The 25,382-nt window shown below is 44.5% G+C and overlaps 1 protein-coding gene across 1 annotated transcript in view; it reads right to left on the bottom strand.

The window, feature by feature from the left end:
* Nucleotides 1-23,313, bottom strand: part of LOC143768300 (uncharacterized) — a 401,106-nt gene extending 377,793 nt beyond the window's left edge. The window contains exons 1-4 of the mRNA XM_077256993.1: nt 23,092-23,313; nt 22,885-23,008; nt 22,704-22,801; nt 22,415-22,505 (exon numbers count right to left, since the gene is read on the bottom strand). Of these exons, the coding sequence (XP_077113108.1) occupies nt 22,415-22,505; nt 22,704-22,801; nt 22,885-23,008; nt 23,092-23,313 (535 nt within the window). The remainder of the gene's footprint in view (nt 1-22,414; nt 22,506-22,703; nt 22,802-22,884; nt 23,009-23,091) is intronic.
* Between the last annotated feature and the right edge of the window lie 2,069 nt (nt 23,314-25,382).

Genomic DNA, 25,382 nt, shown 5'->3' on the forward strand with positions numbered 1-25,382 from the left:
AGTATGTAACAGTGGCCACATAGTATATAGCAGCCACGCGGTATATAACACAGCCCACTTAGTATATAGCAGTGTGGGCACCATATCCCTGTTAAAAAAAACTATTTAAAATAAAAAACAGTTATATACTCACCCGCCGGGATCCAGCGAAGCTGTGCCGATGCGCGCGCGGCTGCTGCCATCTTCCATTCCCAGGATGCATTGCAAAATTACCCAGATGACCTAGCGGTCTCACGAGACCGCTAAGTCTTCTGGGTAATGTCACAATGCATCTCTGGGAACGGAAGCTGGTGGCAGACGACGAAAAATGGGAAAAGCAGGTTTTTTGTTTTTTATTATTTTTAACATTACATCTTTTTACTATTGATGCTGCATAGGCAGCATCAATAGTAAAAAGTTGGTCACACAGGGTTAGTAGCGGCGTTAACGGAGTGCGTTACCCACGGCATAACGCTGTCCGTTAACACTGGCATTAACCCTGTGTGAACGGTGACTGGACGGGAGTATGGAGTGGGCACTGACGGCAGGAGAGTATGGAGCGGGCGCCGGGCACTGACTGGACTGAAGTAGGGAGGGACTAATTCTCGGGCTGACTGTGCCCGTCGCTGATTGGTCGCGGCAGCCAGGACATCCAGCTGACGAGACCAATCAGCGACGCGGGATTTCCAAGACAGACAGACGGAAGTACCCCTTAGACAATTATATATATAAATATGCATACATACAAATGAATAATAAAGAGTTTTAGAAATCAAAACAATGAATTAAACATTAAAAACATTAGAGAATAATGACAAAAAAGCAAAACACATTTTCTACCAAAGTCCCCTGTGCTTTAGCTGCAAAAGTTGTATTGCGGTGCTTAACACAAAATTCCGGGGGGAATGTGAAAGCGGGAATGGATGAGACGGGGGGAGGGGGGAGACAGGGACGGGAAGGGGGGCACAGGGACAGGGACGGGACGGGGGGTACAGGGACGGGGAGACAGGGATGGAACGGGAGACAGGGACGGGGATACAGGGACGGGGGAGACAGGGACGGGGGAGACAGGGACGGGGAGATGGACGGGACGGGGGGAGACAGGGATGGGGGAAGGCAGGGACGGGACAAGGACGGGATGGGACGAGGGGGAGACAGGGACAGGACGAGGGGGAGACAGGGACGGGGGAGACAGGGATGGGGGGAGGCAGGGATGGGACGAGACAGGGACGGGACGGTGGGAGAAAGGGACAGGGAAGACAGGGACGGGGAGACAGGGACGGGACGGGGAGACAGGGACAGGACGGGGGGGGACGGGGATGGGGGAGACAGGGACGGGACGGGGGGAGACAGGGACTTGCTTGGACATAGGTCAATATTAAATAGTCTACAGATTAGTTGCCTTTGGTGAGAAAAAATGAAATGAGAGGCTTGGAGAGTGAGTGTGTATATGGAGCGCCCCCAGATGCAGGGCCGCGGGGTACTCGATACCGGGCTTCTGTCTCGGTTCTGGGGTTGTCACGGTGGCTAGACCCGGTCCGTGACCCTGCTAAGGGGCGTCCAGTGAAAGGTGTAGGTGGTGGTGTGCGGTGCAGATCGCAAGGAATAACGAGGACACAGGGTTGCAGTCTCTTTACCTCTTTACTGAAGGCTTCAAGGTCCTCAATCCAGAGTACGGACAACCAGGCTGTCTGAAACCGGCCGGTCTGATGGCACCTCCAGAGTTCCCTTTGCAGGTGGAAATCTGTGCCTTCCTTCTAGTGCCTGTGTGTTGTAGTACTTCCCTGCTGAGCACCACGGGATAGTCCTCACAACTGTTGTGTCTCTGTTTCTGATGTTATTTCTCACAACTTCTGTCTATTCTGATGTTCTTCTCCGTCCCCCAGATGATTTGGATAGGACGCACCCGTATGACGGGTAGGCCTGGAGTTCTTCCAGGACCCTAGTGTCGCCCCTCTCCCACAGTTGCCCCCTATGTCTGCCTAGGTGATTTAGGTGAGACAGCCAACCTATAATTAACTGTCCTGCCATTGGTTTGAAGTATTGCTTGGAGCCTAATACTTCCTCGGCGTTTCCAGCCACCGGCTACGCGCCTCAGTAGGATGTTGCCTCGATCTTACAGCATGACTCCTACTGGCTTTTATCTCCTTGTTGCTTCGATCTCGTTTCTCACTCTCCGCAATAAACCTCGCTTCTTGTCCTTTCTTGAGATACCGCCGTGATGTAGTGCAGGCGCGGTTCCTTAACGTTCTTTCCTGTTCGCAAGGCCTCTGTCAGGATCCCACCCCTGACAGGGACCTCCCTGAATCTTCCCCCGCAACACCCTCTGCCACAGGATGTTGCGTGGTTCCAACCCAGTCAGCTTTCTGTTCTAACTTTCTATCTAAGCCCCAGTTTTACCAGATTGTGAGGAGTGGCCTAATACATAGCGCCCTTTGCTCCCCCTGGACTATGAAGTGTATTGGTGTCTGTGATACCTGGTCAGATGAACTCCTTCAGTGCCATGAGACGTACCATCACTCCCCTTAGCAGCGGAGCATCAGTACTGCAACGACCAGGACCCTGGGGCGCTGCATATACATCAACTCAACCTATATACATGCTTTTTCTATTAGTCACCTACTGACTAACCTTCAGGGGGTGAATTTTCAGTATAGTTTCACATTTGGAATTAATAAAGTTTAGTTTTATCCTTTTCTTCAGCAAACATGAGGAATGACAAAAGACAACGCATTTCAGAAGTTTCAATTTCGGTTAAAACAATTCCAACATTATGAACATAAAAAGGCTTATTCCCTATGTGACATATCTGATGTTTATTAACAATTGATTTCCAAGTAAAATATTTTCCACATTAACAAAATGAAAAAGGCTTCCCCTCTGTGTGACTGCTCTGATGTCTAACAAGAAGTACTTTCCTTTTAAAACATTTCCCACATTCTGAGCAGGAAAAAGGCTTCTCCCCTGTGTGAGCTCTCTGGTGACTAACAAGATGCCCTTTGTAGGTAAAACATTTCTCACATTTCTGAACAGGAAAAAGGCTTCTCCCCTGTGTGAGTTCTCCAGTGACTAACAAGATTCCCTTTCTGGTTAAAATATTTCCCACATTCTGAACAGGAAAAAGGCTTCTCCCCTGTGTGAGTTCTCTGGTGACTAACAAGATTCCCTTTATGGTTAAAACATTTCCCACATTCTGAACAGGAAAAAGGATTCTCCCCTGTGTGATTGCTCTGATGTCTAACAAGATTCGCTTTCAGGTTAAAACATTTCCCACATTCTGAACAGGAAAAAGGCTTCTCGCCTGTGTGAGTTCTCTGGTGACTAACAAGATTCCCTTTCTGGTTAAAACATTTCCCACATTCTGAGCAGGAAAAAGGCTTCTCCCCTGTGTGAGCTCTCTGGTGACTAACAAGATGCCCTTTGTAGGTAAAACATTTCTCACATTTCTGAACAGGAAAAAGGCTTCTCCCCTGTGTGAGTTCTCCAGTGACTAACAAGATTCCCTTTCTGGTTAAAATATTTCCCACATTCTGAACAGGAAAAAGGCTTCTCCCCTGTGTGAGTTCTCTGGTGACTAACAAGATTCCCTTTATGGTTAAAACATTTCCCACATTCTGAACAGGAAAAAGGATTCTCCCCTGTGTGATTGCTCTGATGTCTAACAAGATTCGCTTTCAGGTTAAAACATTCCCACATTCTGAACAGGAAAAAGGCTTCTCGCCTGTGTGAGTTCTCTGGTGACTAACAAGATTCCCTTTCTGGTTAAAACATTTCCCACATTCTGAGCAGGAAAAAGGCTTCTCCCCTGTGTGAGCTCTCTGGTGACTAACAAGATGCCCTTTGTAGGTAAAACATTTCTCACATTTCTGAACAGGAAAAAGGCTTCTCCCCTGTGTGAGTTCTCCAGTGACTAACAAGATTCCCTTTCTGGTTAAAATATTTCCCACATTCTGAACAGGAAAAAGGCTTCTCCCCTGTGTGAGTTCTCTGGTGACTAACAAGATTCCCTTTATGGTTAAAACATTTCCCACATTCTGAACAGGAAAAAGGATTCTCCCCTGTGTGATTGCTCTGATGTCTAACAAGATTCGCTTTCAGGTTAAAACATTTCCCACATTCTGAACAGGAAAAAGGCTTCTCGCCTGTGTGAGTTCTCTGGTGACTAACAAAATTCCCTTTCTGGTTAAAACATTTCCCACATTCAGAACAGGAAAAAGGCTTCTCCCCTGTGTGAGTTCTATGGTGAGTAACAAGCAGTGATTTACGTGCAAAACATTTCCCACATTCAGAACAGGAAAAAGGCTTCTCCCCTGTGTGGATTCTTTGGTGTCTAACAAGATTCACTTTGAGGGTAAAACATTTCCCACATTCTGAACATGAAAATGACTTCATTGCTTTAGACGCAGTTTGTTTTTTAATGCCTCTTTTGTGACTTTGATTTTCCTTAGTAGTCAGTAATGAATCAGAAGACGGGACCTGTTTCATAGGATCAGATGAAAGATCTTTGCTGTGAATGTATGATAATAAATCTGGAGTAACAGCAATCACTTCAGTTGTATCTTGTAGGATCTCAAAATCATCAGATTTAAACATTGACGATGTCAGCTGTCCCTCTGATCTTCTGGTACAGTCATCTGCTAAGATAAAAAAAAACATTTTTTTTTATAAAATATCCTAGAGTTTTATATTTTTGAACATTTCTACTTAAACTGTCCATAAAAATGGCAAGCTATGTAAAAAACTTTAATTATTTACCAAGACAATGACAGTTCACAGTCTAGTAGAAAACCTTGTTGGATGAACCAGTAGTGTGTGGTGTTCAACTGTTTGTTCATTCTGCCCCCCAAATATCAAATAAAAAACAAACAAATCAATGTTATGTAGGAGAAAATAATACAAATTCTCATCTCACAAAAAAACAAGTCCCCACTCAGGTCCATCATCTGTCAATGGAAAAACAGAGGTTCTCACACTATTAGTGGCTCAAAGACTGTTGAAAAGCAACAGCGTTTCTTTTATCCAATCCAGCAAAATCCCCTCTCACTTTTGAGTCTTGCAGTGTGCTGAAACAACATTTAGGATCCCTGTATTTAGCAATATTATAGTGATAAGAATCCATTTAATTTGTGGTGTGTGTCTCCTAGAGCACAATCTGGGCACTATGTACTGGGTAACAAAATGGCAAATGTGTAAGTTTCACTCTCCAACATCCACTTCGTGCTAATTTCCAGAAAGTGGTTGAGGAGTCAAAATATTCATTCCTCTACACACTTGGTCTAAATTGTTGGTCCCCCTCGTTTAATGACAGAAAATCCCACAATGGTCACAGAAATAACTTGAATCTGACAAAAGTAATAATGAATAAAAAATCTATGAAAATGAACAAATGAAAGTCAGACATTGCTTTTCAACCATTCTTCCACAAAATTAAAAAAAAAACTACAACTCATGAAATAGGCCTGGACAGAAATGATGGTACCCTTAACTCAAGCGCTTCGTGACCGCCAACGGTAGATAAACATCAGCGCTAGCAGGGCTTTGTGCAGCACCAACATTTTTCTATGGTCGGAGGTTTTGTGCTCATCGGGACCTCCACATACCTTATAATGAGGGGATTACAGCGCACAATGCTTACTGTGACCCCCGACCTCATCGAGACCTGACTGGTTCAGGTCCTGATGACATCAGCATCACACCAGCCAATGAGACAAATGACTAGGACAGTTAATAATAATAATAATAATTTTTATTTATATAGCGCCAACATATTCCGCAGCGCTTTACAACTTATAGAGGGGACTTGTACAGACAATAGACATAACAGCATAACAGAAATCACAGTTCAAAACAGATACGAGTAGGAATGAGGGCCCTGCTCGCAAGCTTACAGACTATGAGGAAAAGGGGAGACACGAGAGGTGGATGGTAACAATTGCTTTAGTTATTTGGACCAGCCATAGTGTAAAGGTACCTTCACACGAAACAACTTTGAAACGATATCGCTAGCGATCCGTGACGTTGCAGCGTCCTCGCTAGCGATATCGTTTCGTTTGACACGCAGCAGCGATCAGGATCCTGCTGTGATGTCGCTGGTCGCTGAATAAAGTTCAGAACTTTATTTGGTCGTCCGATCGCTGTGTATCGTTGTGTTTGAAAGCAAAAGCAACGATACCATCGATATTTTACACTGGTAACCAGGGTAAACATCGGGTTACTAAGCGCAGGGCCGCGCTTAGTAACCCGATGTTTACCCTGGTTACCAGCGTAAAAGTTAAAAAAACAAACAGTACATACTCACCTGCGCGTCCCCCAGCGTCTGCTTCCTGACACTTACTGAGCGCCGGCCCTAAAGTGAAAGTGAAAGCACAGCGGTGACGTCACCGCTGTGCTGTTAGGGCCGGAGCTCAGTCAGTGTCAGGAAGCAGACGCTGGGGGACGCGCTGGTGAGTATGTACTGTTTGTTTTTTTTACTTTTACGCTGGTAACCAGGGTAAACATCGGGTTACTAAGCGCGGCCCTGCGCTTAGCAACCCGATGTTTACCCTGGTTACCCGGGGACCTCGGCATCGTTGGTCGCTGGAGAGCGGTCTGTGTGACAGCTCTCCAGCGATCAAACAGCGACGCTGCAGCGATCAGCATCGTTGTCGCTATCGCTGCAGCGTCGCTTCGTGTGAAGGTACCTTAAGGCTCGGGTGTTCATGTAAAGCTGCATGAACCAGTTAACAGCCTAAGTATGTAACAGTACAGACACAGAGGGCTATTAACTGCATAAAGTGTATGAGAACATGAAGCGAGGAACCTGATTATGTTTTTTTTTTTTTTTTTTATAGGCCACACAGGGATAGTTAAGTTAATGCATTGAGGTGGTAGGCCAGTCTGAACAAATGAGTTTTTAGGGCACGCTTAAAACTGTGGGGATTGGGGATTAATCGTATTAACCTACGTAGTGCATGCCAAAGAATCAGCGCAGCACGTGTAAAGTCTTGGAGACGGGAGTGGGAGGTTCTGATTATTGAGGATGCTAACCTGAGGTCATTAGCGGAGCGGAGGGCACGGGTAGGGTGGTAGACTGAGACCAGAGATGAGATGTAGGGTGGTGCTGAGCCATGGAGTGCTTTGTGGATGAGGGTAGTAGTTTTGTACTGGATTCTGGAGTGGATGGGTAGCCAGTGTAATGACTGGCACAGGGTAGAGGCATCGGTGTAACGGTTGGTGAGGAATATGATCCTGGCTGCAGCATTCAGGACAGATTGGAGCGGGAGAGTTTGGTAAGAGGGAGGCCGATTAGTAGAGAGTTACAATAGTCCAGACGAGAATGAATAAGTGAGACAGTAAGAGTTTTTGCAGAGTCAAAAGTAAGAAAATGGCGAATTCTAGAAATGTTTTTGAGATGCAGATAAGAAGAGCGAGCCAGGGTTCGGATGTGGGGGGTGAATGAAAGCTCGGAATGAAGGATGACCCCAAGGCAGCGGGCATGTTGCTTTGGAGTAAGGGTGAAACCGCACACGGAGATAGCAATGTCAGGCAAAGGTAGGTTAGTAGTGGGAGAGAACACGAGGAGTTCAGTTTTTGACAGGTTCAGTTTCAGATAGAAGGAGGACATGATGTTAGAGACAGCGGTAAGACAATCACTGGTGTTTTCTAAAAAGGTCTGCGTGATAACAGAAGAGGTGTATAATTGGGTGTCGTCAGCATAGAGATGGTACTGGAAACCAAATCTACTGATTGTTTGTCCAATAGGGGAAGTATACAAAGATAAGAGGAGGGGGCCTAGGACTGATCCTTGAGGGACCCCAACAGTAAGGGGAAGGTAAGAGGAGGCAGAACCAGCAAAACATACAGTGAAGGAGCGGTCAGAGAGATAGGAGGAGAACCAGGAGAGAACGGTGTCCTTGAGGCCGATGGAGCGGAGCATATTGAGGAGGAGCTGATGATCCACAGTATCGAATGCTGCGGAGAGATCCAAGAGAATTAGCATGGAGTAGTGACCATTAGATTTAGCTGTTAGTAGGTCATTAGAGACTTTAGTGAGGGCAGTTTCAGTAGAGTGTAAAGAGCGGAAGCCAGATTGAAGAGGGTCGAGAAGAGAGTTATCTGAGAGATAGCGGGTAAGACGGGAGTGGACCAGGCATTCGAGGAGTTTAGAGATGAAGGGAAGATTAGAGACAGGTCTATAATTAGCGGCACAATTTTGGTCGAGGGGATGGCATGCTTAAATGAGGAGGGAAAAATACCGGAAGTGAGGTTGGTTGCAGCAATGAACTTTCCCCGGGCGATCTGCCTCATAAAAACGCTGTTTCTCCTCAGATCTCCTGTCAGTGAGAGATTAGAGGAGAAACAGTGTTACAAGTGCTGCTGACAACAGCTGTGTCAGTCAGCGATCTTGTTATAAAGTAAAAAAAACAGATAAGACAGGTTAGGGTTAGTGCTATCGGTAAGGTTAGTGTTGGGGCTAAAGATAGGGTTACTGTTAGGGTTACTTTTAGGCTAAAGTTAAGGTTAGGGTTTGTTCTAAAGTTAGGTTTAGGCTAAAGAATTAGTCTTTTTTCAATTGTCTCCCCAATAATTTGGTCACGTCACATCAGAGTTTTCAATTTCCATAAAAAATAAAAATGAATAAAATGGCCGTCAGTATTATAGTGCAGAGGAGGCTTATGCACTTTTATGTCCTGACAGTGAAGAAAGTGCAGTGTCAGATGGCGATGTGGATTTCGAGGGTTTTAGTAGCAGCGACGGTGATAGCTCAGATATGAGCAGTGATTCTGGTCCATCCTCACACACAAGGACCAGTACAACAAGAAGGACGAATAGCGCTTCTGGAGAAATGTCTCTAACTCAGGGAACAATGCCCAGTACTAGTGCTGTCCCTAGTGCTCGTGAATTGGCGCACACCAATGTCCAAGGGACTTTGCCTCTTGATGTAGCATTTCCCAGATGGGAGGCTTCGGATTCGACTACTCCATTCATCCCTAATTTTAATGCCATTCCTGATATAAATGTGGAGGTGGAAAATTTTGGACCTATACATTTTTTAATCTGTTTATGGCAGATAGCTTGCTAGATTATATTGTCCTACAAACAAATTTCAACAGCCAAAATCCACGATCCTATCATGCTAGGTCAAATTTATGGACACCAACTAATGTCCTAGAAATGAAAAAATATTTAGGACTTACATTCGCTATGGGGCTTGTTAAAAAAAATGATCATTAGGTCCTATTGGTCCAACCGCCCTGTTCAAGCCACCCCAATGTTTTCTGCCGTTCTTCCTAAGACTCATTATGAAATGCTCATAAGATTTTGGCATTTTAACGACAATAGTCAATGCCTGCCCAGAAATGCCCCAGAACATGACATACTATTCAAAATCAGACCCATCATCGAAGACTTGACAGAAACATTCTTAAAGCTCTACACCCCAACAGAAAACATTTCCATTGATGAGTCCCTTGTAAAATTCAAAGGAGACTGCACCTCAAGCAATTTATTCCTTCTAATAGGGCAAGGCTCAGAATAAAGCTCTAGAAAATGTGCGAGAGTTCAACCGGATACACATCAGCTTTTCGCATTTATGAGAGAAAGATAGCCAACTAAACCCACCAGGATGCCCTACTTATCTGGGGACATATGGAAAAATCGCTTGGGAGCTGATAACTCCATTTTTACAAAAAGGCTACAGTCTGTATTTTGACAACTACTACACCAGCATACCCCTATTTAAAAGTCTGGTTGAACATAACATGGGGGCTTGTGGGACCATTCGCAAAAACCGTCAGGCGTTTCCGCAATCATTGGTCAACAAAAATATCTGAAAGGGGCAGTCAGGGGCTTTACACAATGGAAAGCTGTGTGCCCTTAAGTATAAGGATAAAAAATATATTTTTATCCTGAGCTTGATCCACACAGATACCACAAGGGCCACTGCAGACCAACCAACAGGGATCTACTACTCCAAAACCTGTGTCTGTCTTTGACTACAACAAATATATAGGGGTTGTGGACCTTGCAGACCAGGTTCTACAGCCATACCAGGTACCAAGAAAATTATATACCTTGTTGTGAACTATATTTCTGGGCTCCCTCTTGTGGTCACAAGCGGTATGGTATGAGCATTGTCTTTCCTCAGGCTGGCACTCACCTGTTTCGTTAGGCTATGGGTGGTTCCTATTTAGTTCTCCTGGAAACTCAGTCTTGTGCCTGGTATCGATGTAATCAGTCCAAGTCTGTCTTCTCCTGATTCCTTGCCATCTGTTTCTAGCAAGAAAAGCTAAGTTCTGCTTGTATATTTTTTGATTATTTGCATTGTTCTTATTTTTGTCCAGCTAGTTCAAAATGTGATTTCCTAACTTGCTGGAAGCTCTAGGGGGCTGATATTCTCCCCCCACACCGTTAGTCGGTGCGGGGGTTCTCGAATATTCAGCGTGGATGTTTTTGCAGGGTTTTTGCTGACCGCATAAGTCCACTTTCTATTTTCTGCTATTAATATTAGTGGGCCTCTCTTTGCTAAATCTAGTTCATCTCTACGTTTGTGTTTTCTTCTTACCTCACCGTTATTATTTGTTGGGGGCTTTTCTATATCTTTGGGGTACCTTTCCCTTGAGGCAAGTGAGGTCTTATTTTCTCTGAAAGGGGTAGTTAGCTCTCCGGCTGGCTCGAGACGTCTAGAACCAATGTAGGCACGTTCACCGGCTACTGTTAGTTGTGTGTCAGGATCAGGTATGCGGTCAGCCTAGTTACCACCTCCCTAAGAGCTGGTTTTTGTTTTTGCAGACTTAGCTGGAACTCCTGAGATCCTCTATCACTAGGATCATAACAATACCTGCTATAAAAAGTTAGTCATTTGTTTGTTTCAGGTAGAAACATATAATTCTTTTGTGTTATACAAAGAAGCCGGAAATGCAGATACTTTCCTTGATTATCAAGAAAAGGTCATTGAAATTCTTAACCCTCAACTGGTGAGGTGGGGTTTTGGTCACACAACTGGTGATGTGGGGTTTGCTATACCCCAGTGTTTAGAAATCTCTTAATTTTACAGAAAATGCAGAGATCACATTTGTTTTAATCGTTTTCTTATTGGCGATTAATTACACATGAGTATAACAAATTGTTGACACCCACAAGTATCGAAAAATGTTATACTTTGATGGAAATAAAGAAGCTTTAAAAATTTGAAAATGTGTAAAAAAGAATTACCGTCTATACTCGAGTATAAGCAGAGATTTTCAGCCCATTTTTTTTAGGCTGAAAGTGCCCCTCTTGGCTTATACTCGAGTCATTGCCGGCGGGGGAGGGGAGCTGCGGCTGTTACATACTCACCTGCTCCTGGCGCGGTCCCTGCATCTCCGATGGTCTCCGGGCAGAGCTTCCTGTGTTCAGCGGTCACGTGGTACCACTCATTAAAGTAATGAATATGAACAGTCAGAGAGCCGGAAGACAGAGCGGCGCGCAGCGGTGGAACGAGGAAGGTGAATATCGCAAGTGCCGGGGGCTTGAGCGACAAGAGGTGAGTATGTGATTGTTTTATTTTAATTGCAGCATTTTGGGCATAATCTTTGGAGCACTTATGGGGAATAATCTATGAAGCATTTTATAAGGCCATACTGTATGGAGCATCTTATGAGGCATAATCTATGAAGCATTTTATGGGGCCATACTGTATGGAGCATCTTATGGGGCATAATCTATGGAGAATCTTATGGGGCATAATCTATGGAGCACTTATGGGGAATAATCTATGGAGCATCTTATGGGGCCATACTCTATGGAGCATCTTATGAGGCATAATCTATGGAGCACTTATGGGGCATAATCTATGGAGAATCTTATGGGGCATAATCTATGGAGCACTTATGGGGCATAATGTATGGAGCATCTTATGGGGCCATTATTAACCTTTGTGCAGCATTATATGGGGCAAATTTTTTATATGGAGCATTACATGGGGCGTATTTTGTATGGAGCATCTTATGGGGCCCATCATAAACTTGGTACAAAAAGATAATCAGCCAGCTCACCGTTGTAGAACACAGGTGCACGGAACTCCGTAGCAGGAAACCGGGTTGAATCCAAGGAAAAAAGGAATGTGAGTTCCAGCTCCATAAAATTTCAAAATTTAATAAAGTCCAACATTAAAAAATACAGACAGATGATTGTGCTCCCTCCGGTGTGCATCCCCAAATGCGAGGAGCAAATGGCGACGCGTTTCGATACGAGGATCTTTCTCAAAGCCAAGGCTTTTTTTTTTTTTTTCCTCCCATCATAAACTGCATGGAGCATTATATGGGGCTCCTGATTCAATATGGATATTCAAAAACACTTAACCTACTGATGTCTCAAATAATTTTACGTTTATTGGTATCTATTTTTATTTTTGACATTTACCGGTAGCTGCTGCATTTCCCACCCTAGGCTTATACTCGAGTCATTAAGTTTTCCCAGTTTTTTGTGGCAAAATTAGGGGTCTCGGCACAAACAATAGAAGTAGCCGTGGGATGTTCCTGTCACTCCCTAGACACCTCGTCACAGCCGGAGAACTAACTACCCCTAAAGATGGAAACAGAAAGCTATCTTGTCTCAGAGAAAATCCCCAAAGAATAGATAGCCCCCCACAAATATTGACTGTGAGTGGAGAGGGAAATGACATACACAGAATGAAACCAGGATTTAGCAAAGGGAGGTCACTTCTAACTAGATAGACAGAACAGGAAAGAATACTGTGCGGTCAGTATTAAAAGCTAAAAAAATCCACACAGAGTTTACAAAAAATCTCCACACCTGACTAACGGTGTGGAGGGCAAATCTGCTTCCCCAGAGCTTCCAGCTAAGCTGAATATATCATACTGACAAGCTGGACTAGAGAAAACATAAAATCAGCTGAACGATTAAGTCCACATCAAGTGGACAACAAATGAACAAGCAAGGACTTATCTTTGCTGAACTGGACCGACTATCAGAGAAATCCAAGGAGAGATCTGAATCCAACCAAGAAACATTGACAGCTGGCACTGGCTGAAGACTAGAGCCAGGCTAAATAGCAGAGCCAGGAGAGACAATAAGTGGAAGCAGCTGCTAATGCTAAATCCAAGGAGCAGCAGTTCCACTTAAAACCACCGGAGGGAGCCCAAGGGCAGAATTCACAAAAGTGCCATTTACAACCACCGGAGGGAGCCCAAGAACGGAATTCACAACATTCCACTATTTGGACACGTCAGGGGCTCTGACCACGTGACATGTCACCCACAAACAATTCCAGCAAAATCTGCTCTCCAATATGGCGCTCCTTCCCTTCCAAGCCCTGCCATGCACCCAAACAGTAGTATTCCCCCACATACGGGGTATTGGCGTGCTCAGGAGAAATTGCACAACAAATTGCATGGAGCAATTTTTCCTATTACCCTTACGATAATGCAAAATATGGAGCTAAAAAGATTTATTTGTGAAAAACGTATTTTATTTTTTATTTCCACGGCTCTACATTATAAATTTCTGTGGAGCATTTGTGGGTTCAAGGTGCTCAATACACATTCAGATAAGTTCCCAAAAGGGTATAGTTTCCAAAATGGTGTCAATTGTGGGGTATTTCCACTGTTTAGGAACATCAGGGGCTCTGCAAATGTGACATGTCAACTGCTAATTATTCCAGCATATTTTACATTCAAATCATCAGATGCCGCTCCTTCCCTTCTGAGCTCTGTCGTTCACCCAAACAGTAGATTTCCCCCACATATGGGGTATCAGCATGCTCAGAAGAAATTGCAAAACAAAATGTATGTAGACCATTTTCTCCGGTTACCCTTGTGAAAGTAAAAAAAAAGGTCTAAAGGAAAATTTTTGTGAAAGAAAAGTAAATGTTTATTTTTTCCTTCCCCATTCCATTCATTCCTGTGAAGCACCTGAAGGGTTAATAAGCTTCTTGTATGTGGTTTTGAGCACCTTGAGGGGTCCAGTTTTTAGAATGGTGTCACATTTGGGTATTTCTGTCATATTGGCCCCCCAAACTCACTTCAAATGTGATGTGGTCCCTAAACAAAATGGTTTTGTCAAAGTAAAAGTGTGAAATCACTGGTCAAATTTAACCCTTATAACTTCCTAACAAAAAAAAAATTGTTTCCAAAATTGTGCCGATGTAAAGTAGACATTTGGGAAATGTTATTTATTAAAGGCAACCTGTCACCCCCAAAATCGAAGGTGAGCTAAGCCCACCGGCACCAGGGGCTTATCTCCAGCATTCTGTAATGCATTCTGTAATGCTGTAGATAAGCCCCCGATGTATCCTGAAAGATGAGAAATACGTAAGCTACTTACTGGTAGCGGTGTTTTTCAGGAGCCCATGACAGCACCATGAGAGAGGGGATCCACCCTTCAGGGACAGGAAACCTTCAGACATAAAAGGGCGGCACATCTCCCCTCCGTCAGTTGGTTTACACAGCATGAGAGAATCTCCTAGGTTAGTAGCATATAAACATTAAAACATGGTACAATTCACCCAGTGAATAAACTTAGGACCTAATGGAAAGAAGGTGCTGACCCATACAAGAAGAGAGGGTAGGGAATATAAGGGTGCTGTCATAGGCTCCTGAAAAACACCGCTACCCGTAAGTAGCTTGCGTATTTATTCAGTCGCCATGACAGCACCACGAGAGACTTTCAGAGAAGTAAAAGAGACTAGGTAGGGACAACTGCTTCAAGCACCCTCCTCCCGAATGTGAGATCTGAGGAGGTACCCAAATCTAGTCTATAGCGCTTAAGAAAAGTAGATGGAGAAGACCATGTGGCCGCCTTACAAATGTCTTCAATCGATACCTCCGATCTTTCTGCCCAGGAAGTAGCCATGGCCCAAGTGGAGTGAGCTTTTATACCCTCCGGGATTTGCACACCACCTGCTGAATAAGCCAGAGAAATTGCCTCCCTGATCCATCTAGCTAACGTGTTTTTAGACACCCTAAGTCCCTTTCTAACTCCCTGGAAGGATACAAATAGGGAATTATCTTTTTTTCCAAGAATTAGTAGCCGAAATATATTTAAGAAGACATTTTCTTACATCTAACGAATGGAATTTTCGTTCCTTATCATTAGTGGGGTTAGAACAAAACGAAGGTAAAACAACTTCCTGTAATTTATGGAATTTTGAAGCTACTTTCAGAAGGTAAAGAGGATCAGGTTTTAAGATAACTCTATCTTCTCTAAACTGCATGTATGGAAGCTTGTCATGGTTCCCAATGGCAGGGGAACGTCAGAAAACATAAATAACGGACGAGCTCTTGGGTGATGGAATCTCAAGCTGACCGTGAGCTAAACCTACCACACAACTAATAGTGGCCGGGGGGCGTGCCTAAGTTTTATCCCTAGACGTCTCTCGCCAGCCGGAGAACTAACTAACCCTAGTAGAGGAAAAAACAGACCTGGCTTACCTCTAGGGAAATTCCCCCGAAAAGGAAACAGAAGCCCCCCACATATATTGACGGTGAGTTCAGAGGAAAAGACATACGCAGTATGAAGGTAGGTTCAGCAAAGCGAGGTCCGCTTACTAGATAGTAGAAAGATACAAAAGGGAACTTCACGGTCAGCTGAAAACCCTTTTAAAATACCATCCTGAAATTACTTTAAGACTCATGTGTCAACTCATGACACCGGAGTGGTAATTTCAGCCCACAAGAGCTTCCAGCTACAGAGAATAACATAACTGAGAACTGGAACAAAAATGCAAACAAACTTAGGACTAAGAGTCCAACTAAGCTGATCAGTAGACAAGGAGCAGGAACATGCAACAGAAAGGCTCTGGTTACATTGATGGCCGGCAAGGCAATGACTGAAGAGCAGGTTTAAATAGGAACTCCCCACTACTGATGGAAACAGGTGAACTGAGACAGAAAACACACCCAAGTCACCAGTACCACCAGCCACCACCAGAAGGAGCCCAAAAGCAGATTCACAACAGAAGCTGTCTAGATAGAGCTTGCAAGTCACTAACCCTTCTTGCGGATGTGAGCGCAACTAAAAGGGCAGTTTTGAAGGATAGGATTTTAATTGGAACTGTGTCAATAGGTTCAAATGGTGCTTCCATTAGAGCGGAAAGCACAAAATTTAGGTCCCACGGAACCAATTTTTGTTTAATTAGTGGCCTGCACCTAGACGCAGCCTTGAAAAATCTAGATATCCAGTGATTATTGGCTAATTTACTATTATACAGAGCCCCCAGAGCCGATACTTGAACTCTGAGAGTGCTTGTGGCCAGTCCCATCTGTAACTCCTTTTGCTGGAATTCCAAAATTTTCTTAATTCAGATTTTTTGGCCAATATGTGACCCTGAAACCTCCAAAAATTTTTTCCAAATTCTAACATAGATATTTGTTGTGGATGGTTTTCTAATTTTTAGTAGCGTGTTTACAAGGTTTTGAGAAAACGCCTTTGCCCTTAACAGTGACCTCTCAAATTCCACGCCGCTAGATGTAAGTTGGCGACTCGTGGATGGAGAACTGGGCCCTGGGAGAGGAGATCCGATGTTTCTGGGAGAATCCAAGGCTGAGAAATGGACATCTTCCTCAGCCAAGGAAACCATGACCTTCTGGGCCAGAACGGGGCTATCATGATTACCCGGGCCTTGTCTTCCCGTATCTTCCTCAGAACTAATGGTATTAAATTTAGAGGGGAAAAGGCATAAGCGAGATTGAAGTGCCATGAAATTAGGAGAGCGTCCACTGCGTATGGGTTTTCTCTGGGGTTTAAGGAGCAGAAACGGTGTAGTTTCCTGTTTTCCTTGTTTGCGAAAAGGTCTATGTCTGGGCACCCCCATAAGCGTACAATCTGATTGAAGATAGTCTGATTCAAGGTCCAATCTCCCTGTCCGAGCTTGTTGTGGCTTAAATAGTCGGCCACGACATTGAGTTTCCCCTTTATGTGGAGAGCTGTAAGAGACAGAAGATGTTTTTCGGCCATCTGAAAAATATGATCCGCAACATTCATTAATGAATTTGACCGAGTATCCCCTTGATGATTAATATAGGCTACAGTCACTTGGTTATCTGAGAGCACTCTGACATGTCTACCCTGAAGTGGTATGAGGAAATTACTTAAGGCGCGTTCCACCGCTAACAACTCTTTTAAGTTGGATGTCAAGTTCTGTTCGGCTTGGAACCACAGTCCTTGAATGCAACTATCTCCCATGTGCGCTCCCCATCCCCTGGGTCTAGCATCTGTAGTTATTATTTGTGACACGTCGTTTGTCCAGGGAACCCCTCTACGTAAATTTGTTGTGAGTGTCCACCAATGCAAAGATTGTATAGATTCAGCGGATAGTGAAAATATACTGTCAAGGTGTCCTGATAAGCGACAGGTGTTACGTAATACGTCCCACTGTAGTGGCCTGGTGTGACATTGGGCACAGAGAACCGCCGGGATACACGATGTAAAGGACCCTAAAAGAGACATCGCTCTTCTCAGAGAGATTGATGAGTTCTTGACCATTTTAATCACCAATTGATGAATTTTATTTACTTTTGCCTCTGGAAGGCAACATTCCTGTATGCTAGAATCTATGACCAGACCCAAAAATTCCTGTATTTTAGAGGGTTGTAAGCGGGACTTTTTAAGATTAATGATCCACCCCAATTCCTGCAATACTGATGTTACTTTTCCCAATTGGTCAGTACAGTGTGATTCCGAAAGACCAACAATCAACAGGTCATCCAGATAGGGTATTATTAAGACGTCCTGCTCGTGAAGGTGTGCCATGACCTCCACCATTACTTTAGTGATTACCCGGGGTGCGACCGCGACTCCAAAGGGAAGCACTCGGTATTGGAAGTATAGCTCTATAGAGCCATTAATTGAAACTGCCACTTTGAGAAATTGTTGGTGGTCTGTGTGTGTTGGGATATGATAATAGGCGTCTTTTAAATCTAAGACAACCATGAAACAGCTGTTAAACAAGAGCTTTATTGCCGTTTTTACCGACTCCATTTTGAAGGAGGGAACCAGCAGGAATTTATTCAGACCTTTCAAATTAATGATGGTACGGAAGGATCCATCAGCTTTTTTAACCAGAAAGAGAGGGGAATAGAACCCCTTACCTTCCTGTACTTTGGGTACTCTAATCAGCACTCCCTTTTGCTGTAGATCCCGGACCTCTGACTCCAGTGCCAACTGTTCTGTAGAAGAAGAACGGATGGGAGTTAAACAAAATTTGTTTTGGGGAAAGTTCTGGAACTCAAACTTTAGACCAGTCAAAATAACACTGAGGATCCATGGGATATTAGAAATTTTCAACCAGGCAGGAAAGAAGGCTGAAAGTCTTCCCCCCACTTGGTCCAGCAGTCATTGAGGCTTTTTATAGTCCCGAGAGGTGTTAAACATATAGCCTCTACCTCTTTTCCTGTTACTGTCCTGTCTGGATCTTTCTCTAATTGATCTTCTGCGGCTGTACCATCCTCTGTTGTATTCCCATCTGTATGGGGGTCTTCCCAGGAAGGGGAACCGTTTTTTATTATCGCCGGCTTTCTCTAATAATTCGTCCAGTACTGGCCCAAACAAATGTGTCCCTTCACAGGGAATGCCACACAATTTTGACCTTGCCTGTAAATCTCCCGGCCAACATTTAATCCATAAAGCCCTGCGGGCTGCATTTGATAGAGCCGAAGACCTAGCGGCTAATTTTACCGAATCCGCCGAAGCGTCGGAGAGAAAAGCCGCTGCCTCCTGAATTATAGGAAGGGAAGATAGGATTTCATTTCTAGGGACTTTGTACTTAAGTTGGTCTTCTAGATGGTCAAGCCACACCATTAGTGACCGAGCTGTACAAGTGGCCGCAATTGCTGGTCTCAGGGATCCTGCCGCTGTTTCCCAGGCCCCTTTAAGAAAGACGTCAGCCTTCCTATCTAACGGGTCTTTTAAGTTGCCCAAATCTTCGAATGGTAGCGAGGTCTTTTTTACAAGCTTTGGTAACTGCTGCGTCTAATTTCGGGGCTTTATCCCATGAGGACGATGCCTCTTCCTCAAAAGGATACCTTCTCTTGAACGCCGGTGGGAGTGAACCTTTCCTTTCAGGTTTCTTCCACTCCTTTGTGATTAAAGCGTTTATTTTATCAATCACCGGGAAAGATCTACAGGATTTTTTATCCAACCCCTTAAACATTATGTCCTGCATAGACCATTCGGACTGAGGTTCCTCAATCCCCATGGTATTATTTACCGCTTTAACCAGCCGATTCACTTTATCTAGTGGTAAACAGGAATATCCTGACTCAACGTCTATAGATGAAGAGGAAGACGGAGAGGAGTCTGAGGTTAGATCAGCCGAGTCTGACTCAATTTCTGAAACTGGGGATCTAAGTTTCTTCCCTTTTTTTGAGTCTGTCTTTTGGGAAAGAGACCTAATAGAACCCCTAACTTCTCGTCTAACCATATCCTTCAAGGTAGACGTAAGGTCGGGAGCTTCTTCCTCTATAAGGCGCTGTATGCAAGGTCTGCATGGCTTTTTCTCATAAGCATCCGGGAGTAGATCCCCACACTCGCCACATTCCCTGTGTTTGGACTTGGCGGTGCATTTTCTCCCCTAATAAGGATAAAGGAGGACATAAACAGGGACATAGGATCACTAGGTGAACTTTCACGTAGATCACTTACCCAGATGCGTAGTGAATGGTACCATAGATAATGGGGGGTCCTTCCTGGCCAAAGTAGTCTTATGACCTGAGGACTTGCTTGACTTTTGAACATTTTTGACTCCACCAGCGCGACTACTGCCACTAGATCGACGCTGGGAGATGGCACGGGTCTCTTCAAGAGGCTGAGGCTTCTGCAGCATCTGTGGTGCTTCCTGCTCCGGCGACTCCATTATGATAAAAGTTTCAGAGACATGCAGCGGCCACCATATTGCCCTTAAATTCTGCCCCAATGGTACCACCCCCGGATGGGGGTCAGCAGGAAAATCCACGTGACCTGCCCGGTACACTTCTAATTGGCCCCCGCTCGTAAAGCCGCGCCCCCACCCCAGGCCCCGGCACATCACCGCCTCTGCTCCAATGAAGGAAAAAGCGCCGACAGCCCGGCGCGGCCACCGCGCATGCCCAGCCACGCCAATGGACTACACCGCTGCGTGATCAGGAGACGCCATCGGGGACACCGCTCGGGAACGCCCCTTCCGGCTACAGGCGCTCCCACCACAAAAGCAGGAAAATAAACCGCCCCAGCCGGCGCGGCAACCGCGCATGCCCAGCCGTGCCAATGGACCGCGCCGGTCGCGTCATTAGGAAGCGCCAGAGACGTCACCCGGAACGCCCCCCCCAGCAAGCGCGGCGAACCCAAAGACACATGGCCGGTGCAGAGGTAGGATGCGACCGGACCCGAGGCGCAGACACAGCCCCAGAGCAGGTAGCCTATACTTACCTCATACCTGCAGCAAAAAAGGGTCACCCAGAAGCAAGCCGTTTCTGAAGGCTGCTTCTCTCTGCTGTCACCTGACACAAGCAGTCCCGCTGCTGTGTGGTGCTTCCGGCGCCCTGGCTAGTCCGAGGTAGAGGCCCTCCTGCTACCTGCATCGGACCACCAGGACTGGGAAATCTTCTTTAATCTTCAACCTTCTTCATGAGGTCTTGTCTGAAGAGGTTCGCCTGTCAGGGACAGGAAACCAACTGGGTGAATTGTACCATGTTTTAATGTTTATATGCTACTAACCTAGGAGATTCTCTCATGCTGTGTAAACCAACTGACGGAGGGGAGAGGTGCCACCTTTTTATGTCTGAAGGTTTCCTGTTCCTAAAGGGTGGATCCCCTCTCTCGTGGTGCTGTCATGGCGACTGAATAAAAAGAGGTTAGATTATACTCACCTGGGCGGGTGCGTTCCGGGTCCGATGGGCGTCGCCGGGCCTCTCTGACCTTTCCCGGCGCCTGCGCACCGCACTACTTTGCTCTGCCCTCAACAGGGCAGACAAAGAACGCCTGCGCCGGGGCCGCAGCGTTAAGGCAAGAAGAGGACGTCATCGTAAGAAGATGGGAGGCCCCGGACCGCGACGCCCATCGGACCGGACCGCCCCTGGGTGAGTATAATCTAACCTCTTTTTCTCATCTTTCAGGATACATCGGGGGCTTATCTACAGCACTACAGAATGCATTACAGAATGCTGTAGATAAGCCCCTGATGCCGGTGGGCTTAGGTCACCTTCCCTTTAACTATTTTGTGCGATATGACTCTGATTTAAGAGCATAAAAATGAAAATTTAGAAAATTGCCAAATTTTCGGTATATACTGTATTTCCATTTTTTTTTTTTTACAAATAAACGCAAGTTATATCAAAGAAATTTTACCACTATCATAAAGTACAATATGTCACAAAAAAATAATCTCAGAATCACCAGGATTCGTTGAAGTATTTTAGAGTTATGACCTCATTAACTGACATTGGTCAGAATTGAAAAAACTGGCCCGGTCACGAAGGTAAAATCAGGCTCTGGCGTGAAAGGGTTATTATTTTGTTGCACAACCTTTTGAGGCAATCACTGCAGTCAAACGATTCCTGTAACTGTCAATGAGACTCCTGCACCTCTCGACAGGTATTTTGTCCCACTCCTCAGGAGCAAACTGCTCCAGTTGTCTCGTGCCTGAAGGTTTCCTTTTCCAGACGGCATGTTTCAGCTCTTTCCAAAGATGTTCAATAGGATTTAGGTCAGGGCTCATAGAAGGCCACTTCAGAATAGTCCAATGTTTCCCTCTTATCCATTCTTGGGTGTTTTTAGCTGTGTGTTTTGGGTCATTATCCTGTTGCAAGACCCATGATCTGCGACTGAGACCAAGATTTCTGACACTGGGCAGCACATTTCTCTCTAGAATCCCTTGATAGTCTTGAGGCGCTCCTTCCCTTCTGAACACTGCCATGTGCCCAGACAGTAGTGTACAGTCGTATGTAGGGTATTGTGAGAAGCTGGAAAATAATTTGTAAGATCCATTTGTTTTCTATTAACCTTTGTGAATAATTCCAAAGTTATCACCACATAAAGTGACACACGTCAGATTGTAAAAATGGGGTTGTTGTTTAATTTGTAGTTTTCAGCTGAGATTCTCAGGTTTTGAGGCGGGGCTTTATGTGGTGCTCTTATTACATATGCATCTGTATTGACTCATGACCGGTTGCTGATCCCTCACTACAGGGACTGACAGCCCCTCTGCCTTTGGATCCTAGACCCCGTGGCATAACGCGTGGTCCTGATCGCTGCCATGGAGACCCAATGTCGACGACATCCGGGTCTCTAGACCTGAGAGGCTTCCTGTCATGAGCAGTGATGATCAGGAAGTCTCTCAGGTCAGTGTATAGAAGGAGAATGTTGTGGTCTAAAGCAAAATGGTGATCATGGTAATACGGCCGGACTACACCACCGATAAAGCAGCCACAGCCGGTGATGAGAAGAATCTGTGACCTCTCTGTATTTAGTGGTTACTACTCACCTGGGTAGCCATATGTGGGAATCTCCTCTTTACACCACTCATCCCCCCTCACATATGTCTCTGTAGTATTAATATGGGTCAGATCTTCACCCTGAAACAAATATTATAAAAGTCACCGACAGATGGAGAAGTCCCATCTATGATCAGCTCTAATCCTGCCATCTCCGCCGTTCTCATTACACAAGTATAAAACATATAATACTGGTGGATAAAACAAGACTGAGCACAAGACCTTCACCGGCGTCTACACATCATAGGGGACATCTCCTGACACCTTCTCTCCATCTACCTGATGGTCCTGAGGAGCACTGGGATCTTCTTGGTTACAGTCCTGTGGAAGAAGAGGACGGGGACATCTCTCTGGTGTTGTCCTCTTACTGGATAGATCTGGAGGAAACACATACAGGGAGTGAATTCATTCTTTACATACAGATAATTATAGGCCGTGTGTATTTAGTCCTGTCTATTACCTGGAGATGTGAGGGGCTGGGGAACCTCCATTATGACGTTCTTGTACAGATCTCTGTGTCCTTCTAAATACTCCCACTCCTCCATGGAGAAATAGACAGCGACATCCTGACACCTTATAGGAACCTGACACATACAATGATACCGTCATCCCCCCGATCCCTTCATAGCGTTACTGTATAATGTCCCAGCATTCCCAGCAGTGTCACCTCTCCAGTCAGCAGCTCAATCATCTTGTAGATGAGTTCTAGGATCTTCTGGTCATTGATGTCCTCATGGATCAGGGGGTGAGGTGGAGGCCCCGTGATTGGGCTCAGGGGTCTTCCCCATCCCTCAGACACAGGGTCCTGACAGCGATCACTAGAGGTCTTCTTCACCACTGTGTAATCCTGGTAATGGAGAGACACATTAATAAATCTCACTACAGACATTTCCAGAGTCCTCACCTCTCCAGTTCTGTCCATCTGTTATTCCCATAGATAAGAATGATGTAATGTGACGTCATCAGAATCTCTCACCTCTCCAGTAAGCCGGAAGAGGATCTCTAGGGTGAGGTGTAATATCCTCTCCGCCATCTTGTCTCTGTCCATATCCATCTGTGATGGGTAAATCAGGTAAATTCTCTTTTGTAGAAAATCTTCACTGAGAGGATCCGATATTGTAGAGACCTGAATGAGAAGATGAGCCGATGTAACATCATAAGAATCCTAAGTGCAACTACTATAATAAATCATATACGGACAAAGGATCACCTTTAAGAACTAAATAATACCTCCTCAAGAAAAAGGTGAAAGAAATAAAACATATAGAACCAATATGGTAAAATATATAAATGTTTATTAAATAATGTATTAAAAGTACATATTAAAAAAGGGGAAAACCAAGAACATTAGAACAATACAAAGAAATCCCATAGTGCAGTCATTGGAGAGGGCTAGAGGACATAATTATAAAAGGGTACACAAATAAATAAATCCTCTGATGCATAACCAACATCTATTTTGCAAACATGCATTCAATACAGAATATGGCAAAGAAAAAAGAAGAGGAAATAGAACAACATAAGTACCCTAAAGCATGGAATAGTCCATACCCAGTAATATCCTGTTAGCTCCAACGCACGTTTCGCCTGTACGTGGCTTTTTCAAGGAGTGAAGGAAGGTAGGCAGGGGAATGATATATATACCAAGACAGGCCAATGAGAAGCTGTGGCAGCAATAGAACAGCTGACACATAATTAGTACAACATACATATGTAAACCATCATCCGAAAAACAAGAAAAGGGATTTAGGAGCAATCCCAAGGTCATATGATTAAAAACCGCATGTGAAAGAGGTAAAAAATAGGTATAAATCAATTTGAGTGTATGATCCGAACCGGAAGTGACAGATCAGGTAATGTCCGATTAGAAATAGAGCTAAGAAGAAAAATAGATAGGTACCATACCCACATAATAAAACAACCTAATCAATTAAAACTGAATAACACAAATGCTAATATTAAGGATAGACGCGATACTGATCGGGCGCATCTAACCCGCGAACCGGAAGTAAAAATGCTGTTAGCGCTAACTAAAAGATGTAAAATGCAAGTGACATATAATCATATACACATATGACATCAGTAAAGAAAATCGCATCAGTGAATTCAGTCTTCTATACATAAGTGAATGGAAAACTATGCTCCGAAACGGAGATCCAGTAACCCCTGAACCGGAAGTGATGTATGCGACAATAATATCTGGTTAAAAATGAAGTGAGAAGAAAAATGGATAAGTGCCATACCCACATGATTAAACAAGCTTGATGGATTACAACTTGAGGATGATATGATCTTGGTAACGTGTGACATCGAATCCTTGTACACGTCGATCCGCCATGAAGATGGGATATTCGCAGTGGAACAATTCTTGAAGATGTCAGCATTTGATGGTGAGTTTTGCACATTCATATTGAACCTCCTTCGATTTGCACTCACTCACAATTTTTTTATTTTTGGTGATCAGTTTTTCCTACAGCTCCAGGGAACAGCAATGGGGGCGGCTTTTGCGCCCTCATATGCAAATTTGTTCCTGGGGCTGTGGGAAAGGAAGATCTTTATTACTGATCTTATTTTTATGGTTGATCGAGTGCAGTATTGGGGGAGGTTCATAGATGATATTTTGTGCATTTGGCAGGGTTCTCTACAAGAATTGGAGATATTTATGAACAGCCTAAGTCAAAATGACATCAATTTGCATTTGACGTATAAAGCAGGAAGATCGGACATTGAATTCCTGGACATTCTGTTACAGGTGGATGATACTGGACGTGTACATACTGATGTCTTCCGTAAACCGACCTCTACCAACAGTCTCCTTCATGCCACATCATCACATCAATCAAGCTTAATACGGGGTATTCCCATTGGACAGTTTTTGAGGATGCGACGTATTTGTTCAAATGAGGAATTCTTTGAGAAGCAATGCCGTGATTTGAGTAACAGATTTAAGGAATGTGG

This window comes from Ranitomeya variabilis, chromosome 4 (assembly GCF_051348905.1).
Source record: "Ranitomeya variabilis isolate aRanVar5 chromosome 4, aRanVar5.hap1, whole genome shotgun sequence".
Classification (NCBI taxonomy): Eukaryota; Metazoa; Chordata; class Amphibia; order Anura; family Dendrobatidae; genus Ranitomeya; species Ranitomeya variabilis.